This window comes from Gossypium hirsutum, chromosome D12 (assembly GCF_007990345.1).
Source record: "Gossypium hirsutum isolate 1008001.06 chromosome D12, Gossypium_hirsutum_v2.1, whole genome shotgun sequence".
NCBI lineage: Eukaryota > Viridiplantae > Streptophyta > Magnoliopsida > Malvales > Malvaceae > Gossypium > Gossypium hirsutum.
The window spans coordinates 6,574,404-6,590,307 of NC_053448.1; the positions used below are offsets into that span (position 1 = coordinate 6,574,404).

A 15,904-nucleotide genomic window follows, 5' to 3' on the forward strand; every position below is an offset into this window, starting at 1 on the left:
AAAACAATCGTGAGATACGAGCCCGCTCAAAAAAACCTCTCAACGCAGTATTTCTATCTCTCCAGTATATGAGATAGTACAAATTTGTCATTTAAAATTGATTCAGTTTTGATTCAAAAAGTACATGTTGGGTTGGAGTTGTTTGGCTTACAGTTGGGAATACGAATCGGCCGTGCTGTGTTCGAATTCCCATGAACAAATTGGCATGTCAAGGTGGGAAAAGCCAGTTGGATTGTCAAGGGAGATAGAGATCGGATTTAAACAACCCACGCGGTTGAGGCTGTTGATTCGAGTTGGGCTTTTTAGATCACAAAGCTGTCGAAATCTTATATTGCGAACACATGTATCGCAGTTAGAAAATTGGCAAGAGTCAATTTGCAAGTCGTACCGGGATTGACTTCATAAAGAAAAATTGGCGATCGAGACGTTCTTGGTCGATATAACCAGCTTATTATTTAGAAGGAAAAATCTATTTTAAGGATAGATTCAAGATTGGAGTACACCAAAACTAAGGCTAAGCTTAAAAAAATATTTTATTTATGCATTTATTTTATTTTCTTAAATTTATTTATTTTTTGCATTTTTGAATCTGTTTTATTTTATTTTTTTGTATTTTCTTCTTTTATCATCTTAACCAATTTAAACCCCTATTTTTATTTTTATTTTCAACATTTCTACACAAAAGTTATACAATATCTACAAACTCTAATGTATGAATTAATTACATATGTTCTAGTTTTTAAAAGAAGATACTTCAATAGGAAAACATACAAAGGCAGATTAAGTGGCTGTTTGTGGTGTGAAAAAGGATATTAGATTACATGCAGATCAAGAATGACATGCATCATAGGATTCCTCGTAACCTAACCTAAACACTTTTCAGTTATACATGTATCCAATGTATATTCAAACACTAATGTAAAGATTCAAAATGCATATATGATAAAACATAAAAAACACATATATACCCGAATCGAGAGTCCGTGTAACACCTTACTAGATACATCAACTTGAGGAACCGATATTAGAAACAAGAAAAAAAAAATTACATTATAAGATACAAATTGCAAGCAAGGAAAACAATGATACAGCCAACATCCTCAACGCACACCCAATTATCGTATCACCTTCAACCATCCCTTCTAGTTCTATCCCTGTAAACGTGACCGCTTATGTTTCAATTCTCTCTTCTTTTTTCGTATTCATATTTGTTTATACATGGTGTGCGAGGAAAAACAAGGTGATAAGAGGTGAGAAAAATCTGCTACTGCTCCTCTAAGCCATCTTCATCAGGTAATATTGCAGTCAATAAAGAATACTGAACCCGGAGACGGATCCTTCCCTTCTCAACAACTAATCTTGCCCCCGAAACAACCCAATACCCAGGAGTTTCTTCTGGCCCTCTTGTCAACTCTGTTGTATCGACGAATTTCAAAAGCTTGGGGACTTGGACAGGTACAGGTGGGCCTCCAGGATAAACAGCAGAGTTTATATTCACATCAGCTGGCCTTGGAGCTGGCCTCTGAACGGTTGTGAAGTGATGACTGATTAGTGTCGATATGAGTCCTGACTTAGGTGCCAACCCAGGTGATCCATCCCATTCTGGCTGCTTAAGAGACATAGCTCCCAAGACAGTTGAAAAGCGTAGCCGTAAAAAGAGAATATTTTTAAAACCATGATTCTCAACCTGCAGTTGTGCTCCAGTTACTATGGAAAGATCCTCTTCAGCCTCGACAGGAGCAGTGCATACATGAGAGTAGTTCTTCCAATAAACTTTCTCATAGTATTTACGATCACGAGACATTTGGCTGAAGTTCTCATTTGGATCATCTACAAGTTGGAAGATTTTTGGAAGAGAGGAAAGATGCTGCAAGTGGATGGCCAAGCGATTACTCCTTTTACCTTCTAGATATAGTCGGAGGCCAGTCACTGGCCTCTTACCCACATCAACCTGTTATGAAACTAGATATCAGCTGTGGTTCCTTCCTTTCAACATGAACAAGGTATAAGACATTGCCAAAAAAAGGCCACAGCTTAAATGATGCAATAATTAATGTTAGTTCTCAACATCACACCCAAATATGGAACAAAGTTGAATTATTTCTCTTCACGATACCTAAAGAAGATGAAGTATCATTGATAGGAGTTCCCTTGAAGCATCCTATATATAAGTATGTTATTATAGATAAATCTTGTCTCATTACAAAATGTTATAACCTTTTAAACATACAATGCTGAAGAGACTCTAGTGATCATCTATAAATTCAACAGCAGCACACCAACATGTTTTGTAAGTTTAAGAACTACTCAATACATACATGGGCGAAACCTACATGGTCAAACACTCAGATGCATCAAACAAAAAATTTCCAACGTTAGAAAATGCTTTACCGGAGTAGTGTTCACAAAAAGCTTGGGCCCCATGAAACTGAATTGCAAAGATGAAGTGCTTTGTTGCTTTCGTTGTGGGCCAAGAGGAAGTTCACTGAAAACTGGCGCCCACTGTCTTGGAAGTTGAAATTCCAAAAACTGGTGGAGTTCTTCAATCGGCGGTTTATCTGTAAGAGTAACAGCTTATGGATGAAACATGCATAGAGATTGTTTGCTATAAAAGAAAGAAATATCATTTGCACTTTGTAGCAGTGGGAAAATGAAGGAAATAACAAATGATCTTGTTTCATGGCAACATCAAATAAAATGCGACCTGACTTCTTGGTTCAAGCACCACTAGTTAAGGATTCCATGACAATAAAAGTGATCTAAGATCACATCCTATTAATGCAATGTTGTATTTACTGAAAACTTATGGTCATTTAACAATTCAAATTCAACCAAAATAAGCTCAGAACTCATGACTTTGATTCTTATAACCTAATAATAAGATGGTTAGTGAATTTATAAAAATAAAAATCTGAAACATACTCCTTCCAGAAAATAAATGTATTCCATTAATGAAAGAAACAAAATAGATGTAAAAGTAGAAAACCAAAGTGCAATAGATATAGATCTTGCTTACATCGCAAATACAGATTTATGGCATGGCTCAGAAATCCACTACCAGGGACTCCATTCAACAGAGAAGTAATTGGGATAAAGGACATTGAAATCACATCAGGCTCTGACTGAACTGTTTGTAACCAGTCATTATGAGATAGGTTTCTATTATCACTTCCACCTCTCCTTTTGTAAATGCTTATAATATCCTGCAATTTTTAACATCATCGATATTGGGGGAAAAAATTAACCTTTACACTTTTTAACTGTTCACCAACCACACTATATGAAAATCAGAACACAAACCTCTTTATGTGCATATGAACTTGATGGACTGTTATGGGCAAACCTTAGCCGCTGCTCCCTGATTTCAAACTGAAATAGAGATGATTAGAGAAGATACCTTAAAAAGTATCACAAATAATGCCAATGAGTCCACTAATAATTAACTACTGGCACAAAAATTAAACCCAATAACAAACTAAAAAAATAACTTCCACTAGTAAAGATGGAAGCAGATCAGAACACACAGGCGAAGAGATATAACTCTACTAACTTACGGCAAGCAATTAAAGCATAGTGTGCCAAAGTAATATCAAACAAAAACAAAATTACCAACATAATTAAAAGACACAAAACACCATTCTCATCAAACAGTGGCAAAGCAAAAACAGATTCAACTCCAAGTCCTGGTCCAAACCCTAAACATTTAAAACAGTAGCAGACTTTCTCTGATAACCATTTAACTGGTATCTAACAAGCAGTCATGAAATACCAATATGATGCTGGACTATAACTTAGCATATTAAGAGAGAAAGAGAAATCTCCCTTCTGAACTAAAAACAAATTTAGGAGCCAACATGCAACAATTCATAACAATTTCCAAAATAACATCCTGCTTGAAAGGTATCTCATGGGAACCATAAATTGATATAAAAGAATACTGAGTTCATTCCATCAAAACAATAGGCATGATTCATCAAGATATACAACTACAGATTTGAAGTGTATTATTGATAGTTCTATTGCAAACCTTGTCACTCTGGAAAACTTGCTCAGACACTGTTCCATAATGTTCATTGGCATCTAAAAACCTCTTATCAGCCATATCCTTCAACCTTTTCTGGATATCAGCAGGTTGAAGAGTTGAGGAATGCTGCTGTTTTATGTAAATAACATCCTTCCCTCCCATCTTCACACCAACAACAATGTGGGTGCCATAAGTGCCAATAAACCTGGGATGCCACCAAATTATATAGCAGACCTCAAATACTATACAGAAGAAAGTAAAGAACATAAAATAAAGCAGGCCATGGAAATCAGAAGATTTATACCAACTAACATAATAGCATTCTACTTATTTTCATCAAGCATATACAAGCTGAACTGGAACCAAAAAGTTTGGAACTTGGTCATTACATTATTCTCCATGTGATAGAAAAATTCAATGAAAAGGGAGAGAAATAAGCATAGGCTGAATTGCTGACACCCAATTTATCAAATGAAGGAAACAACACTGCTAGATGCCAGGGTCTTACTTAAGAACTCTGGCGCCAGAGATCAAAGATCAAACGTGTAGAAATTCACCTTGCTAATGCTGCAGGTTCCCATGTAGATGGGACTGCTTTCTTGACATGATCACGTAGCACCATTTGAGATTTCTCCAGTGCAACTGAGTAAAGGGTAATGAACACCCCATCAAAAGCAAGTGTCTTAGTATTGGCAGCATCTCTTTGCCAACAACCAGAGAATTCAAACATGGAATTGAAGAGGCCTGAAGGTATTTTTCCAGTCCAAGATATTTCTTGGTTGAACTGCTCTGACATCTGGAGAAAATAAAAGAAATGAAATGACAAAAAGCAGACTCTCATTACAAACACTGAAAAAACAGAATCAAACCGCAAACATGACTGCCATTTCCTATACATCTTCCACAATAGTTGACTAATGCCACAACCATTGAAATACTAATATGATGATAGAAATAGATTATATCAGCTACTACGCAGGTATCTAGTGGTTTTCCAGTTTGAATGGGTTAGTACGCAAAGAAAAATACATAGAAGCTAAATAAATTGATGGGAAAGCGTAGGACAAAGAATAAAATTACCTGTTGGAAGGAGAGAACATCAGACCTGAATCGTGTGCGCTCCCCTTTATCACATTTTATTGACTTGGACACGTTGGGTACTGAAATTCCACCAGGCAAAACAATCTCACGTCCTCCATCTTCATCGATCTCAATAAGACATGGATCTTTAGAATCCACTTTACAGTATTTGAGCCTAATATCTGTACCGATATCATATCCACATCCAATGGACGCTATAGCAATCTCAGCCGCCTTTGGAGCAGGAACCCTTAGCGCCATTCCTCAGTGCATTACTCTTTTCAACCCTATACATGTTTTGTTTATTCAAACCAAACTTCAGTCCAAGTAAAGCAACGTTCTTTCAATCATTTCCGTAAATGAACCTAATCCAAATTTTAGGAACAGCTCAACTCGTCAAAACCGAACAAAAACTAGCATACACACTTTTCTTTTTTCTCTATTTTCTTTTTAAGCATTTTTTACCAAAACTGAGCAGATCAGAAACCTATACAAGCGCAAATATTCAAATTAATATCAAATGGAGGCAAATTTCATACTCGTTTTCCACAAACAAGCAGAAATAGACACCAATTTAGCTCAAATTAACGACAAAATGAACCAACTTTCAAAAACTGACAACACTGAAAACCCAAATATAGTTCAAATTGGACAAGTATCCTCAAATTCAAGGAAAAAAATAGATCCCACAACTGCAAATAGACTAAAAAACAAAAAAGAAAAAAAGAAAGTTACAACAAATTAGACCTAAAAAAAAAATCATACGTTTTAGGCAGTGCAAGAACTAAAGTGGAAATCTTGGGTAGGATAGTTGGGGCAGATAGGGAAGCAGAAGAAACGAATGGAAACGAAGGTCATGCCATATGAAGCCGAAAATGCCAATCCCTTGGTTCTATTTCGAGGTGGATGGAAACTGCGAGAGTTTCACGTTGGAAAACTCCAACAACATACCCTAAAACCAGAAAGAAAATAAATAATAAAAGAGGGGTTGCTTGATAGAGAAAAGAAAATAAAAAGAAAAGAAAAGTTAAAAAGAGGGAGGCTAAGGGGGGAAAGAGTTGACAGAGACAGAAGAAGTGAAAATGGGGTTTGACTGAAATAGTGAGATTAGAGATTCTCTTGATAATGTGACTTTCTCTTTCTCTTTCTCTCGCACCTTTTTTTAACTGTGCTTCCAACATTGGCGTTCTTTAAACTTCACAGACCTCACCTGTTATCTCAGTTGCCAATCTACTTTCATTAAACTTCTTTCTTTTTTTGAAGTATTCAATTTATCTTGTTTCTTTATCATATCTCCCGTTGAATTTTCGTCATTTATTCAATTGGTTTTAACCCGTTATAATCGACTCAATTGGTGTCAATTTTGAAAAGAGATATTACTCTAATGATGTGCTATTTTGATTTTTCTTTTTAAATTTAATCACTTTATAATACTAATTAATTTTTTTAACGAATTATTGATATGACATATTAATTTATTCAGCGATTGACATTTAATCAAAAGTAATCAAAATATATCACGTGTTAATCACTCAATGTGTTAACGTGTTATATTAGTAATCCGTTTAAAAAATAAAAATTTAAATACGGTAACTAATTTACGCAATTATCTTATTTAGAGTGACCAAATTAAAAAAAGAAATTGAAGTGACCAAAATAAAACTGATCCCTATTTTAAAATGACCATGGGTAAAGTTTACCCTAAAAAAGTATATGAGAATTAAAGGTAATATAGTATTTAATCTTTAAACTTTGTCATTTTATTAAAATCTCATTTTGGTTTTATATAAATACATTTGTTTCATAATACTATTTTATTTATCTTGTGAGTATCTTTTAATTTATAAAGAGGATGTCTCCACTTACACCTATATAAAATTGAAATTGTTTTACACATTTTTCTTAATTTTTTATACGACCAAAAGTTTTTACACAAAACGATCTCTATAAATAAGCATCAAATATGACTGTGAGATTGTAAAAATATTAATCCTGAGAAGGGTGTAAACCACTATAATCTTACACGTGAATGCCTCCTCATTTATAATATATCTATTTATCATTTGATCTTACTGAATTGGTATCATAAATCAATTATATACCAACTTAATTGAAAAATTACCAAATAACCAAAACTTTAAAACAAAGCACATATTTGAAGGGTTACATAAGTAATTTAATTTAGTTTTAAAAAATAAAAAAAATAACTCATAAAAATTTGAATTTAAGTGTATGGCAACACAACAAAAATCTAATTAGTAAAATTATTTATATATTTTATTAGGTTATCGATAATTATTATTTATGAAAAAATCATTGGTTAAATATTATTTTATTCCGTAGAACTAATATTAATAAATTATATGATCAAGAACAACTTGATCCGTCTTTATTGCACTAAACTTAGAAGAATGATTAAATTGAAGTCTTTAATAAAATAAAAGTAAGCTGTTGAGTTATTAGATCTTATATTGGTATTTCATTAATGTCGACCTGCTTTAATATTTGCTTCTCTTTGTGTTTTTTGTGTTTTTGCACACATACATATTCCTCTTTTGCCAAATCCTTTATGTTCTCTCTTATTATATATCTATACAACAAGATTGTTAATTTACAACTAAACAAAATCTATGGATAGTACCATATATATATGAAGAAAATATAATCTGGAAATGCAGAATAAAGGTGAGTCAGACAAGTAAGTTTCTTTTACCTCTGTTTCATGGGTGACTTCAATTTTCAGTTAGTGTAAGAGCCAGTTATAAAGCATCCAACATTATAAGATGTCAAGTAGCCCAGAGTATTATAATGTGAAATAACTAGGCATTTCTAGCAAATTCATTCTGAGGAAGTGCTCTCCATCCGATATCCCGCCGGTAGAATCCTCCAGGCCACTTGATTTCTTCAACTGCATCATATGCTCTATCCCGTGCTTCTTTAAGATCTCTGCCCTTAGCAGTAACCCCGAGAACACGGCCTCCCATGGCAACAAAATTTCCATCCAAATCAAGTGCAGTTCCAGCATGGAATATCTTCACACAAGGAGCCACATTTTCAGCTTCTTCGAGGCTCTGAATCACAGTCCCTTTCTCATAGGAGCCAGGGTAACCTTGGCTTGCCATTACTACCACCATGGCAGACCCAGGGGACCAGTTTAGTGACACCCCTTTCAGCTCTCCTCTACAAGCTGCTAGCAGAACTTTCGCAAGATCAGATTCCAAACGAATCATCAGAACCTGTGTGGAAAACCCAACAAAACAATTTATGAATCTAAGATCAATTTATGCCCCAACCAACAATATTATGCATGTCATAAGTAAAAATTAGCCGAGGATAATAACAGTCTAATGGAAAGCTTATACTTATCATATGCCATGTAAGCGCAATCTAATGTCCAATATCAACTTCTTCATCCTTTAGGCCTTCTGTCACATGGTCAGTTTGCAAAACTAGAGACTTTCAAATTCCAACCATCATTTTGTTTCTAACCTTGTTCACTAGGAAAAGAAAAGAAATACTACTAGTTATTTCATATCATATGACTTTCAGGCCCTTCAAAATAACTCCAATGCACAAACACTGACTAATTGAAACCTGTAATTTCAGATAACTCCAAAATTTTACTCTACCAATTACTTCAAAGCTATCAGTTAGATAATTAATCTCAAAAATGTATTCCACAACTGTAATAAATGAGAGATCGGAACAAGATTGTTTGTAAGCAAAGTAGCTATACATAAAGGAATACGGTGTTAGAACTGCCAGGTTGTTCCTAGGGTTTTAAAGGAACATGTCATAAAATTATCCAACGGTGATTCCCAGGAATCTGGTTTCCTACATGATGGTTGTTATGTGCACCACTAAAGTGCTTCAGACTACTGACCACTATCCCAAGGAATGGATCCCAGCAATAATATCATAGAAGAACTGAACAAGCAAAGGTATGAGAGAAGAGAAAGTGAAGTAAGGCAAATAAATAGCATAGCGGATGAGTACAAATTCTTATGCCTTTCCCTTGTCACGTTTCCTGTCTTATCTTTTCCTTAATTCCAAGGTAACATAATTACCCACACGTCATTGTTAATAACACGAAATTGTTAACCTAATATGGACAAACAGATAGCAGAACTAACATATAAAGAAATAAACCTCCCAGCATTACATTGAGGAACTTACTGCTAAAGTGCTAATCAAGTTCTCACTTAAAGTAACAAAAAGGGCTGCACTGAATCCTTAAGTTAACAGAATGCAGTTACAGATACCATGAGCACACAAATTTCATATAATTGACATAGTGTTCCAAGGTGCTTATAATGCCTGGTCGAAGGTTTAAAAATATTAAAAGCTTGACTTTAAAACCAAATCATGCATATAAATCAACCAATAGCCTGTAACTGACCTGACACTCTGGATCTCCAAAGCGGACGTTGTACTCAATTAGTTTAGGTAAGCCAGACTTCTTCTCGATCATTAGTCCAGCATATAAGACACCAACAAATTTGCATCCCTCTGCTGACATACCCTTCATTGTTGGGAGAATAATGGATTCCATGACCAAAGATTGAAGTTCTTCGGTTAAGACTGGTGCAGGAGAATATGCTCCCATCCCACCAGTATTAGGACCTGTATCACCATCTCCGACCCGTTTATGGTCCTGAGCAGATTCCAGTGGTATGGCATTCTCTCCATCCACCAAGGCAAAGAATGATGCTTCTTCTCCTTCAAGAAATTCCTCAACAATGACACGGCAACCAGCAGAACCAAAAATACCCTCAACAAGCATCGAATCAACAGCCTCATATGCCTCCTCTAGTGTCATGGCAACAATAACTCCTTTTCCAGCAGCCAGGCCATCTGCTTTGATAACAATAGGTGCTCCTTGTTCTTTAATATATTGCTTTGCAGCTGATGCATCTGAAAATGTTTGATACTGCACCAAAAATTTAAACATAAACATAAGCAAAAAACAGGATAAAAAATCACAAGGTTATGATGCGGTAAGAATCAAGAACATTTGTTCAGCTTAATAAGGCCTTTTCTATTCTCGCACAACCCAACTAAAGGTGATAACACTATGCAATTAATACAGTAGCAAACAAGTTCACCATGTAAAGTCTATTCAACAATATGTACTCACAAAAGAATAGAGGAAAAAATGTCAGCAATTTAAAATTTAGCAAGAATGTATTGTGGAACAAACCTTAGCAGTAGGAATTCCATATTTGTCACATATGCTTTTCATGAAGTTCTTAGAACCTTCCAAAGCAGCAGCCTCAGCTGAAGGGCCGAAAGTTGGAATTCCGACCTTTACCAATTCATTGGCAAGACCTGAAACAAGGGGAGCCTCTGGTCCTACAACAACTAACCCAACACCCCATTTGCGGCAGAAAGAAATTACAGCTGAGCTATCAGAAATGTCAAGCTCAGGAATACAAGTTGCATTCCCAGAGCTGGAAATACCAGCATTGCCTGGTGCACAGAAGACGGCATCACAAGAAGGAGAGCGCTGCAATGCATAGCAAAGTGCATGTTCTCTTCCTCCTCCACCAATAACTAGCACAACCAGTCTCTCTGTAGCAGTGGCAAATAACAAGATTTTGAGAAATTTTACTCAATTCAACCCCTTTTCTTCATTTCCCAGTAGTCAGTCACATTGGTAAAATAATGCAAACATGAGCGAACAGTACATCAAATCTCACCAAATCACAATAATATAATAGAAGGCCAAAAGTAAAAGCTATTCACCGAAATAATCCATAATTTTGCCTTGAGTAAATAAAAAAAAAATTCGAACTAAAAGCAAGAAAAATGGAGACATGGGTAATAGATAAGAATAGAGCAGTTGTTATCCTACCGGAAGCGCCGTTACTGCCGAGGCCATCAACCGGTGATTTCTGGGCAAAGCATCTGAAGGAAGTAGAGGAGCATGGTGAGGCGTTGATGTGGGGGCGACACGAGGTTTGATGAATGGTGGAGAAACTGAGAGTTGGCACCGAGAAAGAAGAAGTCCCAAGGAACAAATGTGATGATAAAAAAGAGTTGGATAATTGAGAATCGAAAAAGCCTTTGTTGTTGCTAACAAATCTTAGAGAAGGAGATAGATTGAAGGTCGCAAAAGCCATGGCCATGCTTTGCCTGCTATTCTATTCTATTCTATTGTATCGAAAGAAATAAGAGAAGACAGTAGTAGGGTTTAAGGGTTCTCTTTTCTTTTGCATTTTCCATTTATACAACACTTATTCCTATGGCCGGTGACACGTGAGGTGAGGGGAGACACGTATCTCTTAGCCAAAATTCCTCGGTATGTTGCGGGTTTTCTTTTTTACAGGTACTGGTCATCTTGTGTCTAACCTAATGAGATAGGTTTGATGGTATTGTGTTCAAACATGCTTTGAGAACAGGTAATCAGTCTGCTCACATTTACCTCAATTGGCTTTGTCTACCAAATTCAAGAATGAAAAAATCATGAATTGTGCAACTGATGGTTCCAACATTCTTACGTTTACAGGCTACATAACAAAATGGGCTCTAATCCAAATAATTAAAAGTAGCCCAATTTGGTGAGATCGGAACCTTTAAAATTAACACACTCAAAAATCAGTTGTTGAGAGGAGGCCAGACTCGTTTTAGAAGACGTCTTCAAAGTGTCGTCTACCAGGTGTTTATGCTCGATTTTATCTTCATATTTTGTCTTCTAACTTCACGAAGAGCCTCAAAATGTTTGCACATTAGAAGATTTGATAAAGTAAAGGGGTCATTCATGTCATTATCTCGTCTTTGAAAAAGGGATCCGTCATGGCATACTCAGGCTTCTTTTGCAATAGAGTAGCCTAACTTTCAAAGCGTTTAGGGTATGTTTGGTTCACTGAATCCTAGATTACATTTTGTGATAAGATTACGGATGAAATGTAAGATTACTTGTTTGATTCATTTGGCTGGAAATAATATTCAAGTGTTTGGTTGATAAAATATAAGATTACCTAAAAATACATTGTAATATTGTCATTGTTATAGAATTTTTATTTTTACAAGTTCATTTTACATTTGTTAATATCAAAATTTTCTTAAAATTATAATAAATTAATAAATTCATTTTTATTACACCTTGATTCAATTGAATCACCCCTAAACCTAATTATGATAACTTATTTATATGGTTTATTATAGAGGATTTGGTTGCTTTTAATATGAAAAGAGAAATGAAACTAAAATTTTCACAAAGTAATTATCATATATATATATAAATGTAACACCCCTTACTTGGAGTGAACCGATTTCTCACGAGTAAGGAATGTCACATTAATACACCAAGTTACTCAAGTCGATCATTAATACACTGAGCTAATGTCGCGACATTGAGTACTAGATGGTCGCGACACTGGAGACAGATTGTCTAGAACATGTTTGAAACACTTAAAACAAAATCTAAACATTCTTAATTCATTCCACAACACTTCCTAAACATTATCAAACATGGTTCCCATCAAGACATCATATAATGCCACTTAAAACTAAATTAAACAAGTCCAAGTTTACAAAATCTGCATGGAGAATCAAATACTATCAAATGTTTCCATGAAAGTTCATTCACAACAATGTTAACATGACCTTATGTACATGCCATAAACTATTGCCAAAAATCGAAACGTACTCTCTTCCAAGCCTTGGTTTGTAATGAGATGAGTCAGAATTGATCTTCATTCTAAAGTTTCAAAACAATCTTCACCTATGCGTTAAAGAAACAACGCATTAAGCTCGTGTAAGTATATCAAGAATTAAACTTTGCATTTTAAATTAATCCATTACTATATATATATATACACACCTTACAAATCAATATCATCACACATGAATTCAATTCATTAATAACTATAACGAGGTACTAAGTTAACAACTTTGTGAATTACTTACCATTATCATCATTATAATCACTTACCTTAAAAATCTATTGCCCAATTGTAGATTCCATAGAACCTATAGGATAAAAGTCAATAGATCGCACGGAAGTGCCATTGTCAATTGCACAAGTGTGCTACTGTCACTTGCATCATAGTGCCACTATCATTTGTGCGTATAAAAATTTTCCTAATGGCATGCCACTTATATCCTACTAGTTCTCATTTTATTTATTTGGGCATTTAAACTATACAATTTATTTACATTTTCTCAACAAATAAAATATTTCAAACTTTACTATTTTTACAATTTAGTCCTTATCCATATAAAATCAACAATCATCAAATTTCACTTGACGTCTATTTTTCAACATTTAATATTTCACTTAAATACTTCATATCATCATCTATTTCACCAATCTAACTTTTACACTCTTTGCAATTTAGTCCTTTTCACCAATTTCACTACACATACACTTTTCAATTCATAATAAGAATACAATTTCACATTCAAATAAATTCCATAAAACAAATCATCATTTTCATATGCAAATATCTCTCATGTATAATACTAAACCAATTTATCAACTTTTCCATTTAGGGTTTAATTAAACAAGTAAAATTATTGATATACTTACAATCTAATACTTGGATGAGTCATTTTCTTCTTCTTCACTCTTTTGTAACTCTCTTACCTTTATCCCTAATCTGTGCTTCACTTCTCATCTCTTTCTCTTCAATAACATAAAACACATTTACAATATTTAATACCAAAACAACAATTACATAATATTCCCATGCATTTAGATGAGATAGACATGAAATCCTAAATAAATAAATAAAACTTCATCATCTTACCTTCCTTCTCAAATCCCTAACTTTTCGTTTCTCTCTCCACAAATATGTATTCTAGCTAACTTCACAAACGACTTAACTTGCCATGAAGTTGTTCTTGGGATTTCACTAAAAATCCATGGAGGAAATTGGAAGTTAAAGCTTGAAAGGGTTGGTAATGAGGAAGAAGGGACCAAAATGGAAGAAATTGAAAACTTGTTAAAAATGGAAGTGGGAGACGTGGGAGAGAAGGTAAAAAGATGATGATGGTTGACTTTCTTTTTCTACATCTTTCCAATAAAAAATCTATCAAAATTCTTTTTTGTATATTAAATTTATTACTAATATTTAATTAAAGAAAAATGTAACCATAATCATTTCAAACAAATGGTCCCAATTCACTTTCAATCTCATTCACGTTCCCATGTACTTTTCATTATTAAAATTCTCTTCTAGTCATTCCTCGGTTTTTTTCATCCATCTAATCTGGTAATTTCTTATTTTTAATTTTTACACTATTACCCAACATTTCTTATACTTTTACTATTTAGTCAATATCTTAAATTAATTTCTCTAAATTCAAAAGTCTTATAATATCCAATTACCTTCTTCACTAATTTAAAAAATTCTAACATGTACAAACTCAAAATCACATTTCAAAGGGTGTTAAGAGTGTTTATTTAAAATGCAACGTTCTTCGATAAATACTAATGATTTTTGTTTCTTGTTTGCTTAAGTTCATCCGATATGTAATCGCAACTTGAAAATTGGCTATTTGCTAAGTTTATGATCCAATGGTGTGTAGAACTTTGTTTGCTTAGTTTTTTTTATTCTTTCATTTACCTTTGAATTTTTTGATGAGATTTGGGAACATGATTCTTTGATTCACTATTGATTTTTTTATTATTATAAAATATGGTAAATTTGGGAGCCCTTTGCCTTTAACTTGTTCTAGTTGTGCTATCTTATATAAGAAAGAAAGAAAGAAATCCTCATGTTGTCATATGTTTTGCAAGGAAATAGTAGTGAAAATATTCACTTGAAGATATATCATCATCATCATCATTATCATATAATGTTAAAATATAATCATACGATTAAGGCATAATAACTTATTTGGCCCTTCAATTTTATAAATATAAAAGGTTGTTTTAGTTTCCATTTAAATTTTCACCTTTTTAGCCCTTAAATTTACGTTATTTATTAAATCACCCCAAAATAGATGGAAATATTAATGTTTACTAATTTTGCTAATATGTCATACAAACCCTAAACTCTACTTATTTTTTTAATAAGATATAAAGATGTTAATTACATAAAAAGATGACTTTGTACAAAAACAATAAAAGTAGGACGAAATACAATTTACTTCTAAAATATATAGGGACTTCTTTAGAAACTTCCCTTTTCTTCCTCCATTCTCTTGCTTTGCCCTGCATATAAGTTGTTTTACATCTCTATCTTTTGCTACAAATTAGCAAATTTTTAAATGATGGCATTCCATTAAAAATCTGGAATAAAATTTATATAAAGTCAAATATTTAAAAAAATTTAAATGCACAAAATGGTAAAATAAATTATTTAAAAAACATAGTGGATTTTTTAATAAAAAAACAAATTATGTAATAACTAAATTAATTAAAAGATAAAAAAAAGTATTTAACAATAATAATCCAAACAATCAAATATACGACCTTTTATTCTCGTTTGTGTGATCTATGTGATGAAAATTTCTTCTTTGCCCACGTACTTTGCATTATATATGAAAAAAAATCTGCAAAAAAAGCATGAGTGAAAATTTTGCTAATATAGGAGCATGTAAACTAATTCGGAATATTGAAAAATTTAAGCAAACATTGCAAACTCCAATACTTTTGTTTAGTGTTATGTGTCAAGTAGAATTGATCATGGGTTGAGTTGGACTGATGTTAAATTTTAGGCTCATTTCTTAATCCCGGGTTTAGTCTAAAAAAAAACCTAAAATATTGACCAAGCCCGACCCAAATAAAGAAAATATTAAACTCGAGTCCGACTTGTATTAAATTTTTTATATAAAAATAAATTTTAAAAA

At 33.6% G+C, this 15,904-nt stretch overlaps 2 protein-coding genes across 3 annotated transcripts; both read right to left on the reverse strand.

Moving 5' to 3' along the window:
• Positions 1-940: 940 nt before the first annotated feature.
• On the reverse strand, positions 941-6,262 carry LOC107945190 (MACPF domain-containing protein At4g24290). 2 transcript variants are annotated; one of them, XM_041108336.1, is made up of 8 exons: positions 5,870-6,262; positions 5,105-5,469; positions 4,582-4,820; positions 4,028-4,229; positions 3,301-3,369; positions 3,017-3,203; positions 2,392-2,558; positions 941-1,951 (listed from the first exon to the last, which is right to left on the reverse strand). In XM_041108336.1, the coding sequence occupies exons 2-8, from the start codon at positions 5,363-5,365 to the stop codon at positions 1,265-1,267; spliced, it is 1,812 nt and encodes a 603-aa protein (XP_040964270.1). In that variant the 5' UTR covers positions 5,366-5,469; positions 5,870-6,262; the 3' UTR covers positions 941-1,264. The 2 variants fall into 2 exon arrangements, with proteins under 2 accessions (XP_040964270.1, XP_016734554.1); XM_016879065.2 differs by having other exon boundaries at positions 5,105-5,391; positions 5,870-6,261.
• A 1,489-nt stretch (positions 6,263-7,751) lies between these two features.
• On the reverse strand, positions 7,752-11,530 carry LOC107945191 (phosphoribosylamine--glycine ligase). The gene is made up of 4 exons (XM_016879067.2): positions 10,959-11,530; positions 10,305-10,675; positions 9,504-10,034; positions 7,752-8,340 (listed from the first exon to the last, which is right to left on the reverse strand). Exons 1-4 carry the CDS (start codon positions 11,230-11,232, stop codon positions 7,924-7,926), a joined length of 1,593 nt encoding a protein of 530 aa, XP_016734556.1. The 5' UTR covers positions 11,233-11,530; the 3' UTR covers positions 7,752-7,923.
• Positions 11,531-15,904: the final 4,374 nt, after the last annotated feature.

Excerpts from the sequence above, each read along its gene's own strand:
- LOC107945190 (XM_041108336.1), bottom strand. The coding sequence starts at position 5,365 with ATGGCGCTAAGGGTTCCTGCTCCAAAGGCGGCTGAGATTGCTATAGCG. Across the intron at positions 4,230-4,581 it reads GAACCTGCAGCATTAGCAAG|GTTTATTGGCACTTATGGCA; the intron begins GTGAATTTCTAC and ends GTGGCATCCCAG. Across the intron at positions 3,204-3,300 it reads GTTCATATGCACATAAAGAG|GATATTATAAGCATTTACAA; the intron begins GTTTGTGTTCTG and ends TAAAAATTGCAG.
- LOC107945191 (XM_016879067.2), bottom strand. The coding sequence starts at position 11,232 with ATGGCCATGGCTTTTGCGACCTTCAATCTATCTCCTTCTCTAAGATTT. Across the intron at positions 10,676-10,958 it reads CGGCAGTAACGGCGCTTCCG|AGAGACTGGTTGTGCTAGTT; the intron begins GTAGGATAACAA and ends CCACTGCTACAG. Across the intron at positions 10,035-10,304 it reads ATGGAATTCCTACTGCTAAG|TATCAAACATTTTCAGATGC; the intron begins GTTTGTTCCACA and ends TTTTTGGTGCAG.